This window comes from Haliotis rufescens, unplaced genomic scaffold, assembly GCF_023055435.1.
Source record: "Haliotis rufescens isolate VD_foot unplaced genomic scaffold, xgHalRufe1.0.p SCAF_16, whole genome shotgun sequence".
Taxonomy (NCBI): domain Eukaryota; kingdom Metazoa; phylum Mollusca; class Gastropoda; order Lepetellida; family Haliotidae; genus Haliotis; species Haliotis rufescens.
This window is the reverse complement of record NW_025963846.1, coordinates 32,828,429-32,845,738: the sequence shown is the minus strand read 5'-3', so window position 1 is coordinate 32,845,738 and position 17,310 is coordinate 32,828,429. Positions and strand designations below refer to the sequence as shown.

The window sequence follows — 17,310 nt, the reverse complement described above, 5'->3', positions numbered from 1 at the left end:
ATCTGGTCGTAATACAAGTGTCTGTGTATATCACATGTGTCTAGTTATAATTACAGTGTATATATCTGGGTGTGATACAAGTATCTGTGTCTGTGTATATCACATGTGTCTAGTTACAGTGTATATATCTGGGTGTGACACAAGTGTCTGTGTCTGTGTATATCTCGTGTGTCTTGTTACAGTGTATATATCTGGCTGTGATACAAGACTAGTGTCTGTGTCTGTGTATACTACATGTGTCTTGTTACAGTGTATATATCTGGGTATGACACAAGCGTTCATGAAAAGGCTACACTACTGGAAGCATATGTTCTACACTACTGGCAGCATATATTCTACACTACTAGCAGCATATGTTCTACACTACTGGCAGCATATATTCTACACTACTGGCAGCATATGTTCTACACTACTGGCAGCATATGTTCTACACTACTGGCAGCATATGTTCTACACTACTGGCAGCATATGTTCTACACTACTGGCAGCATATGTTCTACACTACTGGCAGCATGTGTTCTACACTACTGGCAGCATATATTCTACACTACTGGCAGTATATGCTCTACACTAATGGCAGTATATGCTCTACACTAATGGCAGTATATGTTCTACACTACTGGCAGCATATGCTCTACACTACTGGCAGCATATGCTCTACACTACTGGCAGGATATGCTCTACACTACTGGCAGGATATGTTCTACACTACTGGCAGCATATGCTCTACACTACTGGCAGCATATGTTCTACACTACTGGCAGGATATGTTCTACACTACTGGCAGCATATGTTCTACACTACTGGCAGCATATGCTCTACACTACTGGCAGCATATGCTCTACACTACTGGCAGCATATGTTCTACACTACTGGCAGCATATGTTCTACACTACTGGCAGCATATGCTCTACACTACTGGCAGCATATGCTCTACACTACTGGCAGGATATGCTCTACACTACTGGCAGCATATGTTCTACACTACTGGCAGCATATGCTCTACACTACTGGCAGGATATGCTCTACACTACTGGCAGGATATGTTCTACACTACTGGCAGCATATGTTCTACACTACTGGCAGCATATGCTCTACACTACTGGCAGCATATGCTCTACACTACTGGCAGCATATGCTCTTACACTAATGGCAGCATATGTTCTACACTACTGGCAGGATATGCTCTACACTACTGGCAGCATATGTTCTACACTACTGGCAGCATATGTTCTACACTACTGGCAGCATATGTTCTACACTACTGGCAGCATATGCTCTACACTACTGGCAGCATATGCTCTACACTACTGGCAGTATATGTTCTACACTACTGGCAGCATGTGTTCTACACTACTGGCAGCATATGCTCTACACTACTGGCAGCATATGCTCTACACTACTGGCAGCATATGCTCTACACTACTGGCAGCATATGCTCTACACTACTGGCAGCATATGCTCTACACTACTGGCAGGATATGCTCTACACTACTGGCAGGATATGTTCTACACTACTGGCAGCATATGTTCTACACTACTGGCAGGATATGCTCTACACTACTGGCAGGATATGCTCTACACTACTGGCAGCATTTGTTCTACACTACTGGCAGCATATGCTCTACACTACTGGCAGCATATATTCTACACTACTGGCAGTACACACCACACACAATCTGCACAGAAATATACGCATGTTGTCTGACCCAACACAACTGTACTTCAGCCGTGCGATGGCGATGGTGTTGTCTAATGGACGTACCTCTGACAACCACCTATGTGTTACTGCACAGCACAATGTTGATACTTCATGGCATGAGTTGTGCAGTGAACACCAAATCTTACCAGCAGACATTTTTGTGAACCTTTAATTCACACTTTAAACCTGACCATTAGGATCCACAACGAAAACTAAAGCAGCATCAATCGACATCCAAGAGTCAATATTTGTTTCTCTGATTTACAACTGACCTTTGACCCCTGGTATTCCTCTACGAACACCAAGCCATTGTCCACGGACAACACCCCAGTCACCATTGTGAGTCTTGATGAGGACTGCTCTCTCACCCTTGCGGGGGTCAAGAGTCACACACCTTGAAGTGTTCGACACCTGCAAATCAAGATTTGAACATTATGTCTTGATGTCTCACCTTTCAGCAGACTCGCTTACACATGTCATGGTGTAGTCACGTATACGTTACACCAGACTCGCTTACACATGTCATGGTGTAGTCACGTATACGTTACACCAGACTCGCTTACACATGTCATGGTGTAGTCACGTATACCTTACACATGTCATGGTGTAGTCACGTATACGTTACACCAGACTCGCTTACACATGCCATGGTGTAGTCACGTATACGTTTCACCAGACTCGCTTACACATGTCATGGTGTAGTCACGTATACCTTACACATGTCATGGTGTAGTCACGTATACGTTACACATGTCATGGTGTGGTCACGTATACGTTACACCAGACTAGCTTACACATGTCATGGTGTAGTCACGTATACGTTACACCAGACTCGCTTACACATGTCATGGTGTAGTCACGTATACGTTACACCAGACTCGCTTACACATGTCATGGTGTAGTCACGTATACGTTTCACCAGACTCGCTTACACATGTCATGGTGTAGTCATGTATACGTTACACATGTCATGGTGTAGTCACGTATACGTTACACATGTCATGGTGTAGTCACGTATACGTTACACCAGACTCGCTTACACATGTCATGGTGTAGTCACGTATACGTTACACATGTCATGGTGTAGTCACGTATACATTACACATATCATGGTGTAGTCACGTATACGTTACACCAGACTCGCTTACACATGTCATGGTGTAGTCACGTATACTACGTTACACATGTCATGGTGTAGTCACGTATACGTTACACATGTCATGGTGTAGTCACCAATACGTTACACCAGACTCGCTTACACATGACATGGTGTAGTCACGTATACGTTACACCAGACTCGCTTACACATGCCATGGTGTAGTCACGTATACGTTACCCCAGACTCGCTTACACATGTCATGGTGTAGTCACGTATACCTTACACATGTCATGGTGTAGTCACGTATACGTTACACATGTCATGGTGTGGTCACGTATACGTTACACCAGACTCGCTTACACATGTCATGGTGTAGTCACGTATACGTTACACCAGACTCGCTTACACATGCCATGGTGTAGTCATGTATACGTTACACATATCATGGTGTAGTCACGTATACGTTACACCAGACTCGCTTACACATGTCATGGTGTAGTCACGTATACGTAACACCAGACTAGCTTACACATGTCATGGTGTAGTCACGTATACGTTACACCAGACTAGCTTACACATGTCATGGTGTAGTCACGTATACGTTACACCAGACTCGCTTACACATGTCATGGTGTAGTCACGTATACGTTTCACCAGACTCGCTTACACATGTCATGGTGTAGTCATGTATACGTTACACATGTCATGGTGAAGTCACGTATACGTTACACATGTCATGGTGTAGTCACGTATACGTTACACCAGACTCGCTTACACATGTCATGGTGTAGTCACGTATACGTTACACATGTCATGGTGTAGTCACGTATACGTTACACATGTCATGGTGTAGTCACGTATACGTTACACCAGACTCGCTTACACATGTCATGGTGTAGTCACGTATACTACGTTACACATGTCATGGTGTAGTCACGTATACGTTACACATGTCATGGTGTAGTCACCAATACGTTACACCAGACTTGCTTACACATGCCATGGTGTAGTCACGTATACGTTACACCAGACTCGCTTACACATGCCATGGTGTAGTCACGTATACGTTACCCCAGACTCGCTTACACATGTCATGGTGTAGTCACGTATACCTTACACATGTCATGGTGTAGTCACGTATACGTTACACATGTCATGGTGTGGTCACGTATACGTTACACCAGACTCGCTTACACATGTCATGGTGTAGTCACGTATACGTTACACCAGACTCGCTTACACATGTCATGGTGTAGTCACGTATACGTTACACCAGACTCGCTTACACATGTCATGGTGTAGTCACGTATACGTTACACCAGACTCGCTTACACATGTCATGGTGTAGTCACGTATACGTTACACATGTCATGGTGTAGTCACGTATACGTTACACCAGACTCGCTTACACATGCCATGGTGTAGTCACGTATACGTTTCACCAGACTCGCTTACACATGTCATGGTGTAGTCACGTATACCTTACACATGTCATGGTGTAGTCACGTATACGTTACACATGTCATGGTGTAGTCACGTATACGTTACACCAGACTCGCTTACACATGTCATGGTGTAGTCACGTATACGTTACACCAGACTCGCTTACACATGTCATGGTGTAGTCACGTATACGTTACACATGTCATGGTGTAGTCACATATACGTTACACCAGACTCGCTTACACACGCCATGGTGTAGTCACGTATACGTTACACATGTCATGGTGTAGTCACGTATATGTTACACCAGACTCGCTTACACATGTCATGGTGTAGTCACGTATACGTTACACCAGACTCGCTTACACATGTCATGGTGTAGTCACGTATACTACGTTACACATGTCATGGTGTAGTCACGTATACGTTACACCAGACTCGCTTACACATGTCATGGTGTAGTCACGTATACGTTACACCAGACTCGCTTACACATGTCATGGTGTAGTCACGTATACTACGTTACACATGTCATGGTGTAGTCACGTATACTACGTTACACATGTCATGGTGTAGTCACGTATACGTTACACCAGACTCGCTTACACGTGTCATGGTGTAGTCACGTATACGTTACACAAGACTCACTTACACATGTCATGGTGTAGTCACGTATACGTTACACAAGACTCGCTTACACATGTCATGGTGTAGTCACGTATACTACGTTACACATGTCATGGTGTAGTCACGTATACGTTACACAAGAAAGTCAAAATCTGTTTGTTCCTTTGGTGGACTGAACATATATCAAACACAGTTAAAACAACTAGTAGTGTCCAGAACACATTACTTCTTCAGGTCTGGAGGAAGTCAGACAACCTGACTAAGCTAGATGCCTTCTTGTGTCCTTAAATCACCTGACTAAACTAGTTGCCTACTTGTGTCCTTAAATCACCTGACTAAATTGATTGCCTACTTGTGTCCTTAGAACACGACTAAATTATTTGCCTACTTGTGTCCTAAGATCATCTGACTAAACTACTTGCCTACTTGTGTCCTTAAATCACCTGACTAAATTAGTTGACTACTTGTGTTCTTAAATCACCTGACTAAATTAGTTGACTACTTGTGTTCTTAGAACACCTGACTAAACTAGATGCATTCTTGTGTCCTTAAATCACCTGACTAAACTAGTTGCCTACTTGTGTCCTAAGAACACGACTAAATTAAATGCCTACCTGTGTCCTAAGATCACCTGACTAAATTAGTTGCCTACTTGTGTCCTTAAATCACCTGACTAAATTAGTTGCCTACTTGTGTCCTTAAATCACCTGACTAAATTAGTTGCCTACTTGTGTCCTTAAAACAACTGACTTAATTAGTTGCCTACTTGTGTCCTTAAATCACCTGACTTAATTAGTTGCCTACTTGTGTCCTTAAATCACCTGACTTAATTAGTTGCCTACTTGTGTCCTTAAATCACCTGACTAAATTAGTTGCCTACTTGTGTCCTTAAATCACCTGACTAAATTAGTTGCCTTCTTGTGTCCTTAAATCACCTGACTTAATTAGTTGACTACTTGTGTTCTCAAATCACCTGACTAAATCAGTTGCCTACTTGTGTCCTTAAATCACCTGACTAAACTAGATGCCTTCTTGTGTCCTTAAATCACCTGACTAAACTAGTTGCCTACTTCTGTCCTTAAATCACCTGACTAAATTAGTTGCCTATTTGTGTCCTTAAATCACCTGACTAAATTAGTTGCCTACTTGTGTCCTTAAATCACCTGACTTAATTAGTTGCCTACTTGTGTCCTTAAATCACCCGACTTAATTAGTTGCCTTCTTGTGTCCTTAAATCACCTGACTAAATTAGTTGCCTACTTGTGTCCTTAAATCACCTGACTAAATTAGTTGCCTACTTGTGTCCTTAAATCACCTGACTAAATTAGTTGCCTACTTGTGTCCTTAAATCACCTGACTAAACTAGATGCCTTCTTGTGTCCTTAAATCACCTGACTAAATTAGTTCCCATCTGGTGTCCTTAAATCACCTGACTAAACTAGATGCCTTCTTGTGTCCTTAAATCACCTGACTAAATTAGTTCCCATCTTGTGTCCTTAAATCACCTGACTAAATTAGTTGGCTTCTTGTGTCCTTAAATCACCTGACTAAATTAGTTGCCTACTTGTGTCCTTAGAACACGACTAAATTAGTTGCCTACTTGTGTCCTTAAATCACCTGACGAAACTAGTTGCCTACTTGTGTCCTAAGAACACGACTAAATTAAATGCCTACCTGTGTCCTAAGATCACCTGACTAAATTAGTTGCCTACTTGTGTCCTTAAATCACCTGACTAAATTAGTTGCCTACTTGTGTCCTTAAATCACCTGACTAAACTAGATGCCTTCTTGTGTCCTTAAATCACCTGACTAAATTAGTTGCCTACTTGTGTCCTTAAATCACCTGACTAAATCAGTTGCCTATTTGTGTCCTTAAATCACCTGACTAAACTAGATGCCTTCTTGTGTCCTTAAATCACCTGACTAAACTAGTTGCCTACTTCTGTCCTTAAATCACCTGACTAAATTAGTTGCCTATTTGTGTCCTTAAATCACCTGACTAAATTAGTTGCCCACTTGTGTCCTTAAATCACCTGACTTAATTAGTTGCCTACTTGTGTCCTTAAATCACCTGACTTAATTAGTTGCCTACTTGTGTCCTTAAATCACCTGACTTAATTAGTTGCCTACTTGTGTCCTTAAATCACCTGACTAAATTAGTTGCCTACTTGTGTCCTTAAATCACCTGACTAAATTAGTTGCCTTCTTGTGTCCTTAAATCACCTGACTTAATTAGTTGACTACTTGTGTTCTCAAATCACCTGACTAAATCAGTTGCCTACTTGTGTCCTTAAATCACCTGACTAAACTAGATGCCTTCTTGTGTCCTTAAATCACCTGACTAAACTAGTTGCCTACTTCTGTCCTTAAATCACCTGACTAAATTAGTTGCCTATTTGTGTCCTTAAATCACCTGACTAAATTAGTTGCCTACTTGTGTCCTTAAATCACCTGACTTAATTAGTTGCCTACTTGTGTCCTTAAATCACCCGACTTAATTAGTTGCCTTCTTGTGTCCTTAAATCACCTGACTAAATTAGTTGCCTACTTGTGTCCTTAAATCACCTGACTAAATTAGTTGCCTACTTGTGTCCTTAAATCACCTGACTAAATTAGTTGCCTACTTGTGTCCTTAAATCACCTGACTAAACTAGATGCCTTCTTGTGTCCTTAAATCACCTGACTAAATTAGTTCCCATCTGGTGTCCTTAAATCACCTGACTAAACTAGATGCCTTCTTGTGTCCTTAAATCACCTGACTAAATTAGTTCCCATCTTGTGTCCTTAAATCACCTGACTAAATTAGTTGGCTTCTTGTGTCCTTAAATCACCTGACTAAATTAGTTGCCTACTTGTGTCCTTAGAACACGACTAAATTAGTTGCCTACTTGTGTCCTTAAATCACCTGACGAAACTAGTTGCCTACTTGTGTCCTAAGAACACGACTAAATTAAATGCCTACCTGTGTCCTAAGATCACCTGACTAAATTAGTTGCCTACTTGTGTCCTTAAATCACCTGACTAAATTAGTTGCCTACTTGTGTCCTTAAATCACCTGACTAAACTAGATGCCTTCTTGTGTCCTTAAATCACCTGACTAAATTAGTTGCCTACTTGTGTCCTTAAATCACCTGACTAAATCAGTTGCCTATTTGTGTCCTTAAATCACCTGACTAAACTAGATGCCTTCTTGTGTCCTTAAATCACCTGACTAAACTAGTTGCCTACTTCTGTCCTTAAATCACCTGACTAAATTAGTTGCCTATTTGTGTCCTTAAATCACCTGACTAAATTAGTTGCCCACTTGTGTCCTTAAATCACCTGACTTAATTAGTTGCCTACTTGTGTCCTTAAATCACCTGACTAAATTAGTTGCCTTCTTGTGTCCTTAAATCACCTGACTAAATTAGTTGCCTACTTGTGTCCTTAAATCACCTGACTAAATTAGTTGCCTACTTGTGTCCTTAAATCACCTGACTAAATCAGTTGCCTACTTGTGTCCTTAAATCACCTGACTAAACTAGATGCCTTCTTGTGTCCTTAAATCACCTGACTAAATTAGTTGCCTTCTTGTGTCCTTAAATCTCCTGACTAAATTAGTTGCCTACTTGTGTCCTTAAATCACCAGACTAAATTAGTTGCCTTCTTGTGTCCTTAAATCACCTGACTAAATTAGTTGCCTACTTGTGTCCTTAGAACACGACTAAATTAGTTGCCTACTTGTGTCCTTCAATCACCTGACTAAACTAGTTGCCTACTTGTGTCCTAAGAACACGACTAAATTAAATGCCTACCTGTGTCCTAAGATCACCTGACAAAATTAGTTGCCTACTTGTGTCCTTAAATCACCTGACTAAATTAGTTGCCTACTAGTGTCCTTAAATCAACTGACTAAATTAGTTGCCTACTTGTGTACTTAAAACACCTGACTTAATTAGTTGCCTACTTGTGTCCTTAAATCACCTGACTAAATTAGTTGCCTACTTGTGTCCTTAAATCACCTGACTAAATTAGTTGCCTACTTGTGTCCTTAAATCACCTGACTTAATTAGTTGCCTACTTGTGTCCTTAAATCACCTGACTAAATTAGTTGCCTACCTGTGTCCTTAAATCAACTGACTAAATTAGTTGCCTTCTTGTGTCCTTAAATCACCTGACTAAATTAGTTGCCTACTAGTGTCCTTAAATCACCTGAGTAAATTAGTTGCCTACTTGTGTCCTTAAATCACCAGACTAAATTAGTTGGCTTCTTGTGTCCTTAAATCACCTGACTAAATTAGTTGCCTACTTGTGTCCTTAGAACACGACTAAATTAGTTGCCTACTTGTGTCCTTAAATCACCTGACGAAACTAGTTGCCTACTTGTGTCCTAAGAACACGACTAAATTAAATGCCTACCTGTGTCCTAAGATCACCTGACTAAATTAGTTGCCTACTTGCGTCCTTAAATCACCTGACTAAATTAGTTGCCTACTAGTGTCCTTAAATCACCTGACTAAATAAGTTGCCTACTTGTGTACTTAAAACACCTGACTTAATTAGTTGCCTACTTGTGTCCTTAAATCACCTGACTAAATTAGTTGCCTACCTGTGTCCTTAAATCACCTGACTAAATTAGTTGCCTTCTTGTGTCCTAAGATCACCTGACTAAATTAGTTGCCTTCTTGTGTCCTTTAATCACCTGACTAAATTAGTTGTCTTCTTGTGTCCTAAGATCACCTGACTAAATTAGTTGCCTACTTGTGTCCTTAAATCACCTGACTAAATTAGTTGCCTACTTGTGTCCTTAAATCACCTGACTAAATTAGTTGCCTACTTGTGTCCTTAAATCACCTGACTAAACTAGATGCCTTCTTGTGTCCTTAAATCACCTGCCTAAATTAGTTGCCTACTTGTGTCCTTAAATCACCTGACTAAATTAGTTGCCTACTTGTGTCCTTAAATCACCTGACTAAATTAGTTGCCTACTTGTGTCCTTAAATCACCTGACTTAACTAGATGCCTTCTTGTGTCCTTAAATCACCTGACTAAATTAGTTGCCTACTTGTGTCCTTAAATCACCTGACTAAATTAGTTGCCTTCTTGTGTCCTTAAATCACCTGACTAAATTAGTTGCCCACTTGTGTCCTTAAATCACCTGACTAAACTAGATGCCTTCTTATGACCTTAAATCACCTGACTAAATTAGTTGCCTTCTTGTGTCCTTAAATCACCTGACTAAATTAGTTGCCTACTTGTGTCCTTAAATCACCAGACTAAATTAGTTGGCTTCTTGTGTCCTTAAATCACCTGACTAAATTAGTTGCCTACTTGTGTCCTTAGAACACGACTAAATTAGTTGCCTACTTGTGTCCTTAAATCACCTGACGAAACTAGTTGCCTACTTGTGTCCTAAGAACACGACTAAATTAAATGCCTACCTGTGTCCTAAGATCACCTGACTAAATTAGTTGCCTACTTGCGTCCTTAAATCACCTGACTAAATTAGTTGCCTACTAGTGTCCTTAAATCACCTGACTAAATAAGTTGCCTACTTGTGTACTTAAAACACCTGACTTAATTAGTTGCCTACTTGTGTCCTTAAATCACCTGACTAAATTAGTTGCCTACCTGTGTCCTTAAATCACCTGACTAAATTAGTTGCCTTCTTGTGTCCTAAGATCACCTGACTAAATTAGTTGCCTTCTTGTGTCCTTTAATCACCTGACTAAATTAGTTGTCTTCTTGTGTCCTAAGATCACCTGACTAAATTAGTTGCCTACTTGTGTCCTTAAATCACCTGACTAAATTAGTTGCCTACTTGTGTCCTTAAATCAACTGACTAAATTAGTTGCCTACTTGTGTCCTTAAATCACCTGACTAAATTAGTTGCCTACTAGTGTCCTTAAATCACCTGACTAAATTAGTTGCCTACTTGTGTACTTAAAACACCTGACTTAATTAGTTGCCTACTTGTGTCCTTAAATCACCTGACTCAATTAGTTGCCTACTAGTGTCCTTAAATCACCTGACTAAATTAGTTGCCTTCTTGTGTCCTAAGATCACCTGACTAAATTAGTTGCGTACTTGTGTCCTTAAATCACCTGACTAAACTAGTTGCCTACTTGTGTCCTTAAATCACCTGACTAAATTAGTTGCCTACTTGTGTCCTTAGAACACGACTAAATTATTTGCCTACTTGTGTCCTAAGATCATCTGACCAAACTAGTTGCCTACTTGTTCCGGTCTGGGAATCTGGTCCGGCCCCACGAGGTGAGCCACAGCAGCCATCTTGTCATGGTAGTAGATCTGAACAGCAGACATGAGCAAAGGGAGACTGTGCACGATGCGACAGGTGAACTCAACCTTCTTCATGTGGTTGCGTAATCTGAAACAGTAGTGAAAACTGACCATTCTGACCTTGCTTCTTACCTGGAGTTACAGGGAGAGTCAGATGGATGGTAGGGTTGTACATAGGCAGATAGGTACGTAGGTAGGAAGTTGGTGGGTGGGGAGTTGGTGGGTGGGGAGGGGGTGGGTGGGGAGGGGGTGGGAAGCTTGCACATAGGCAGATAGGTAGGTAGATTTATAGGTAGGTAGATATACAGGCAGGTAGATGTGTAGGCAGCTAGGTAGGTAGATATATAGCTAGGTATATGTATAGACTGCTAGGCAGGTAGATGTAAAGGTAGGTAGATATATAGGCAGGTAGATGTATAGGCAGCTAGGTAGGTAGATATACAGGCAGGTAGATGTATAGGCAGCTAGGTAGGTAGATATACAGGCAGGTAGATGTATAGGCTGCTAGGTAGGTAGATGTAAAGGTAGGTAGATATATAGGCAGGTAGATGTATAGGCAGCTAGGTAGGTAGATATACAGGCAGGTAGATGTATAGGCTGCTAGGTAGGTAGATATACAGGCAGGTAGATGTATAGGCTGCTAGGTAGGTAGATGTAAAGGTAGGTAGATATATAGGCAGGTAGATGTATAGGCTGCTAGGTAGGTAGATATATAGGCAGGTAGATATATAGGCAGGTAGATGTATAGGCAGCTAGGTAGGTAGATATACAGGCAGGTAGATGTATAGGCTGCTAGGTAGGTAGATGTAAAGGTAGGTAGATATATAGGCAGGTAGATGTATAGGCTGCTAGGTAGGTAGATATATAGGCAGGTAGATATATAGGCAGGTAGATGTATAGGCTGCTAGGTAGGTAGATATATAGGCAGGTAGATGTATAGGCAGCTAGGTAGGTAGATATATAGGCAGGTAGATGTGTAGGCAGCTAGGTAGGAAGATATATAGGTAGGTAGATATATAGGTAGGTAGATATATAGGCAGGTAGATGTATAGGCAGCTAGGTAGGTAGATATACAGGCAGGTAGATGTATAGGCTGCTACGTAGGTAGATATATAGGTAGGTAGATATATAGGTAGGTAGATATATAGGCAGGTAGATGTATAGGCAGCTAGGTAGGTAGATATACAGGCAGGTAGATGTATAGGCTGCTACGTAGGTAGATATATAGGTAGGTAGATATATAGGCAGGTAGATGTATAGGCAGCTAGGTAGGTAGATATACAGGCAGGTAGATGTATAGGCTGCTACGTAGGTAGATATATAGGTAGGTAGATATATAGGCAGGTAGATGTATAGGCAGCTAGGTAGGTAGATATATAGGCAGGTAGATGTATAGGCTGCTACGTAGGTAGATATATAGGTAGGTAGATATATAGGCAGGTAGATGTATAGGCTGCTAGGTAGGTAGATATATAGGCAGGTAGATGTATAGGCAGCTAGGTAGGTAGATGTGTAGGCAGCTAGGTAGGTAGGCAGCTAGGTAGGTAGATATATAGGCAGGTAGATGTATAGGCAGCTAGGTAGGTAGGTAGATATATAGGTAGGTAGATATATAGGCAGGTAGATGTATAGGCAGCTAGGTAGGTAGATATACAGGCAGGTAGATGTGTAGGCAGCTAGGTAGGTAGATATATAGGTAGGTAGATGTGTAGGCAGCTAGGTAGGTAGATATAAAGGTAGGTAGATATACAGGCAGGTAGATGTGCAGGCAGCTAGGTAGGTAGATATATAGGTAGGTAGATATACAGGCCAGTAGATGTGTAGGCAGCTTGGTAGGTAGATATACAGGCCGGTAGATGTATAGGCTGCTACGTAGGTAGATATATAGGCAGGTAGATGTATAGGCTGCTACGTAGGTAGATATATAGGTAGGTAGATATATAGGTAGGTAGATATACAGGCAGGTAGATGTATAGGCTGCTACGTAGGTAGATATATAGGCAGGTAGATGTATAGGCTGCTACGTAGGTAGATATATAGGTAGGTAGATATATAGGTAGGTAGATATACAGGCAGGTAGATGTATAGGCTGCTACGTAGGTAGATATATAGGCAGGTAGATGTATAGGCTGCTACGTAGGTAGATATATAGGTAGGTAGATATATAGGTAGGTAGATATATAGGCAGGTAGATGTATAGGCAGCTAGGTAAGTAGATATATAGGTAGGTAGATATACAGGTAGGTAGATGTAAAGGCAGCTAGGTAGGTAGATATACAGGCAGGTAGATGTGTAGGCAGCTAGGTAGGTAGATGTAAAGGTAGGTAGATATACAGGCAGGTAGATGTGTAGGCAGCTAGGTAGGTAGATATATAGCTAGGTATATGTAAAGGCAGCTAGGTAGGTAGATATACAGGCAGGTAGATGTGTAGGCAGCTAGGTAGGTAGATGTAAAGGTAGGTAGATATACAGGCAGGTAGATGTGTAGGCAGCTAGGTAGGTAGATATATAGCTAGGTAGATGTATAGGCAGCTAAGTAGGTAGATATATAGGTAGGTAGATATATAGGCAGGTAGATGTATAGGCAGCTAGGTAGGTAGATATATAGGTAGGTAGATATATAGGCAGGTAGATATATAGGTAGGTAGATATATAGGTAGGTAGATATATAGGCAGGTAGATATATAGGCAGGTAGATATATAGGTAGGTAGATATATAGGTAGGTAGGTAGGTAGATATACAGGCAGGTAGATGTGTAGGCAGCTAGGCAGGTAGATGTAAAGGTAGGTAGATATATAGGCAGGTAGATGTATAGGCAGCTAGGTAGGTAGATATACAGGCAGGTAGATGTATAGGCAGCTAGGTAGGTAGATATACAGGCAGGTAGATGTATAGGCTGCTAGGTAGGTAGATGTAAAGGTAGGTAGATATATAGGCAGGTAGATGTATAGGCAGCTAGGTAGGTAGATATACAGGCAGGTAGATGTATAGGCTGCTAGGTAGGTAGATATACAGGCAGGTAGATGTATAGGCTGCTAGGTAGGTAGATGTAAAGGTAGGTAGATATATAGGCAGGTAGATGTATAGGCTGCTAGGTAGGTAGATATATAGGCAGGTAGATATATAGGCAGGTAGATGTATAGGCAGCTAGGTAGGTAGATATACAGGCAGGTAGATGTATAGGCTGCTAGGTAGGTAGATGTAAAGGTAGGTAGATATATAGGCAGGTAGATGTATAGGCTGCTAGGTAGGTAGATATATAGGCAGGTAGATATATAGGCAGGTAGATGTATAGGCTGCTAGGTAGGTAGATATATAGGCAGGTAGATGTATAGGCAGCTAGGTAGGTAGATATATAGGCAGGTAGATGTGTAGGCAGCTAGGTAGGAAGATATATAGGTAGGTAGATATATAGGTAGGTAGATATATAGGCAGGTAGATGTATAGGCAGCTAGGTAGGTAGATATACAGGCAGGTAGATGTATAGGCTGCTACGTAGGTAGATATATAGGTAGGTAGATATATAGGTAGGTAGATATATAGGCAGGTAGATGTATAGGCAGCTAGGTAGGTAGATATACAGGCAGGTAGATGTATAGGCTGCTACGTAGGTAGATATATAGGTAGGTAGATATATAGGCAGGTAGATGTATAGGCAGCTAGGTAGGTAGATATACAGGCAGGTAGATGTATAGGCTGCTACGTAGGTAGATATATAGGTAGGTAGATATATAGGCAGGTAGATGTATAGGCAGCTAGGTAGGTAGATATATAGGCAGGTAGATGTATAGGCTGCTACGTAGGTAGATATATAGGTAGGTAGATATATAGGCAGGTAGATGTATAGGCTGCTAGGTAGGTAGATATATAGGCAGGTAGATGTATAGGCAGCTAGGTAGGTAGATGTGTAGGCAGCTAGGTAGGTAGGCAGCTAGGTAGGTAGATATATAGGCAGGTAGATGTATAGGCAGCTAGGTAGGTAGGTAGATATATAGGTAGGTAGATATATAGGCAGGTAGATGTATAGGCAGCTAGGTAGGTAGATATACAGGCAGGTAGATGTGTAGGCAGCTAGGTAGGTAGATATATAGGTAGGTAGATGTGTAGGCAGCTAGGTAGGTAGATATAAAGGTAGGTAGATATACAGGCAGGTAGATGTGCAGGCAGCTAGGTAGGTAGATATATAGGTAGGTAGATATACAGGCCAGTAGATGTGTAGGCAGCTTGGTAGGTAGATATACAGGCCGGTAGATGTATAGGCTGCTACGTAGGTAGATATATAGGCAGGTAGATGTATAGGCTGCTACGTAGGTAGATATATAGGTAGGTAGATATATAGGTAGGTAGATATACAGGCAGGTAGATGTATAGGCTGCTACGTAGGTAGATATATAGGCAGGTAGATGTATAGGCTGCTACGTAGGTAGATATATAGGTAGGTAGATATATAGGTAGGTAGATATACAGGCAGGTAGATGTATAGGCTGCTACGTAGGTAGATATATAGGCAGGTAGATGTATAGGCTGCTACGTAGGTAGATATATAGGTAGGTAGATATATAGGTAGGTAGATATATAGGCAGGTAGATGTATAGGCAGCTAGGTAAGTAGATATATAGGTAGGTAGATATACAGGTAGGTAGATGTAAAGGCAGCTAGGTAGGTAGATATACAGGCAGGTAGATGTGTAGGCAGCTAGGTAGGTAGATGTAAAGGTAGGTAGATATACAGGCAGGTAGATGTGTAGGCAGCTAGGTAGGTAGATATATAGCTAGGTATATGTAAAGGCAGCTAGGTAGGTAGATATACAGGCAGGTAGATGTGTAGGCAGCTAGGTAGGTAGATGTAAAGGTAGGTAGATATACAGGCAGGTAGATGTGTAGGCAGCTAGGTAGGTAGATATATAGCTAGGTAGATGTATAGGCAGCTAAGTAGGTAGATATATAGGTAGGTAGATATATAGGCAGGTAGATGTATAGGCAGCTAGGTAGGTAGATATATAGGTAGGTAGATATATAGGCAGGTAGATATATAGGTAGGTAGATATATAGGTAGGTAGATATATAGGCAGGTAGATATATAGGCAGGTAGATATATAGGTAGGTAGATATATAGGTAGGTAGGTAGGTAGATATACAGGCAGGTAGATGTGTAGGCAGCTAGGTAGGTAGATGTAAAGGTAGGTAGATATACAGGCAGGTAGATGTGTAGGCAGCTAGGTAGGTAGATATATAGCTAGGTATATGTAAAGGCAGCTAGGCAGGTAGATGTTTAGGCAGGTAGATGTATAGGCAGCTTGGTAGGTAGATATATAGGTAGGTAGATGTATAGGCAGCTAGGTAGGTAGATAAATAGGTAGGAAGATATATAGGTAGGTTGGTTGGTTGGTTGGTTGGTTTGTTGTTAACGCTGCACTCAGCAATCTTCCAGCTATATGACGGCGGTCTGTAAATAATCGAGTCTGGACCAGACAATCCAGTGATTAATATCATGAGCATCGATCCACGCAATTGGGATTGATGACATTGCATCAACCAAGTCAGCGAGTCTGACCACCCGATCCCGTAAGTCACCTTTTACAACAAGCATAGTCACCTTTTATGGCAAGCATGGGTTGCTAAAGACCTATTCTACCCCGGAATCTTCATGGGTCTATAGGTAGGTAGATATATAGGTAGGTAGATATATAGGTAGGTAGATGTACAGGCAGCTAGGTAGGTAGATATATAGGTAGGTAGATGTATAGGTAGGTAGATATATAGGTTGGTAGATATATAGGTAGGTAGATGTATAGGTAGGTAGATATATCTGTAGGTAGATGTATAGGTAGGTAGATATATAGGTAGGTAGATGTATAGGTAGGTAGATATATAGGTAGGTAGATATATAGGTAGGTAGATATATAGGTAGGTAGATGTATAGGTAGGTAGATATATAGGTAGGTAGATGTATATGTAGGTAGATATATAGGAAGGTAGATGTATAGGTAGGTAGATATATAGGTAGGTAGATATATAGTTGGTAGATATATTGGGAGGTATGTAGGTACATACTGTAATTGAAATTAATGCGAGCCTGAATTAAATGCGAAAAATGCAAGTGGTCTTTGCTTGCATTATTAAACATTGCATTTATATCACCAAGACATGTTGGATACCA

The 17,310-nt window shown here is 41.1% G+C and overlaps 1 protein-coding gene across 1 annotated transcript in view; it reads right to left on the bottom strand.

Annotated features, from left to right (window-relative positions):
- The window catches only part of LOC124118955, a 41,688-nt gene that overhangs the window by 11,324 nt on the left and 13,054 nt on the right, over positions 1-17,310 (bottom strand). The window contains exons 3-4 of the mRNA XM_046481292.2: positions 11,088-11,238; positions 1,975-2,113 (exon numbers count right to left, since the gene is read on the bottom strand). Coding sequence (XP_046337248.2) covers positions 1,975-2,113; positions 11,088-11,238 — 290 coding nt within the window. The remainder of the gene's footprint in view (positions 1-1,974; positions 2,114-11,087; positions 11,239-17,310) is intronic.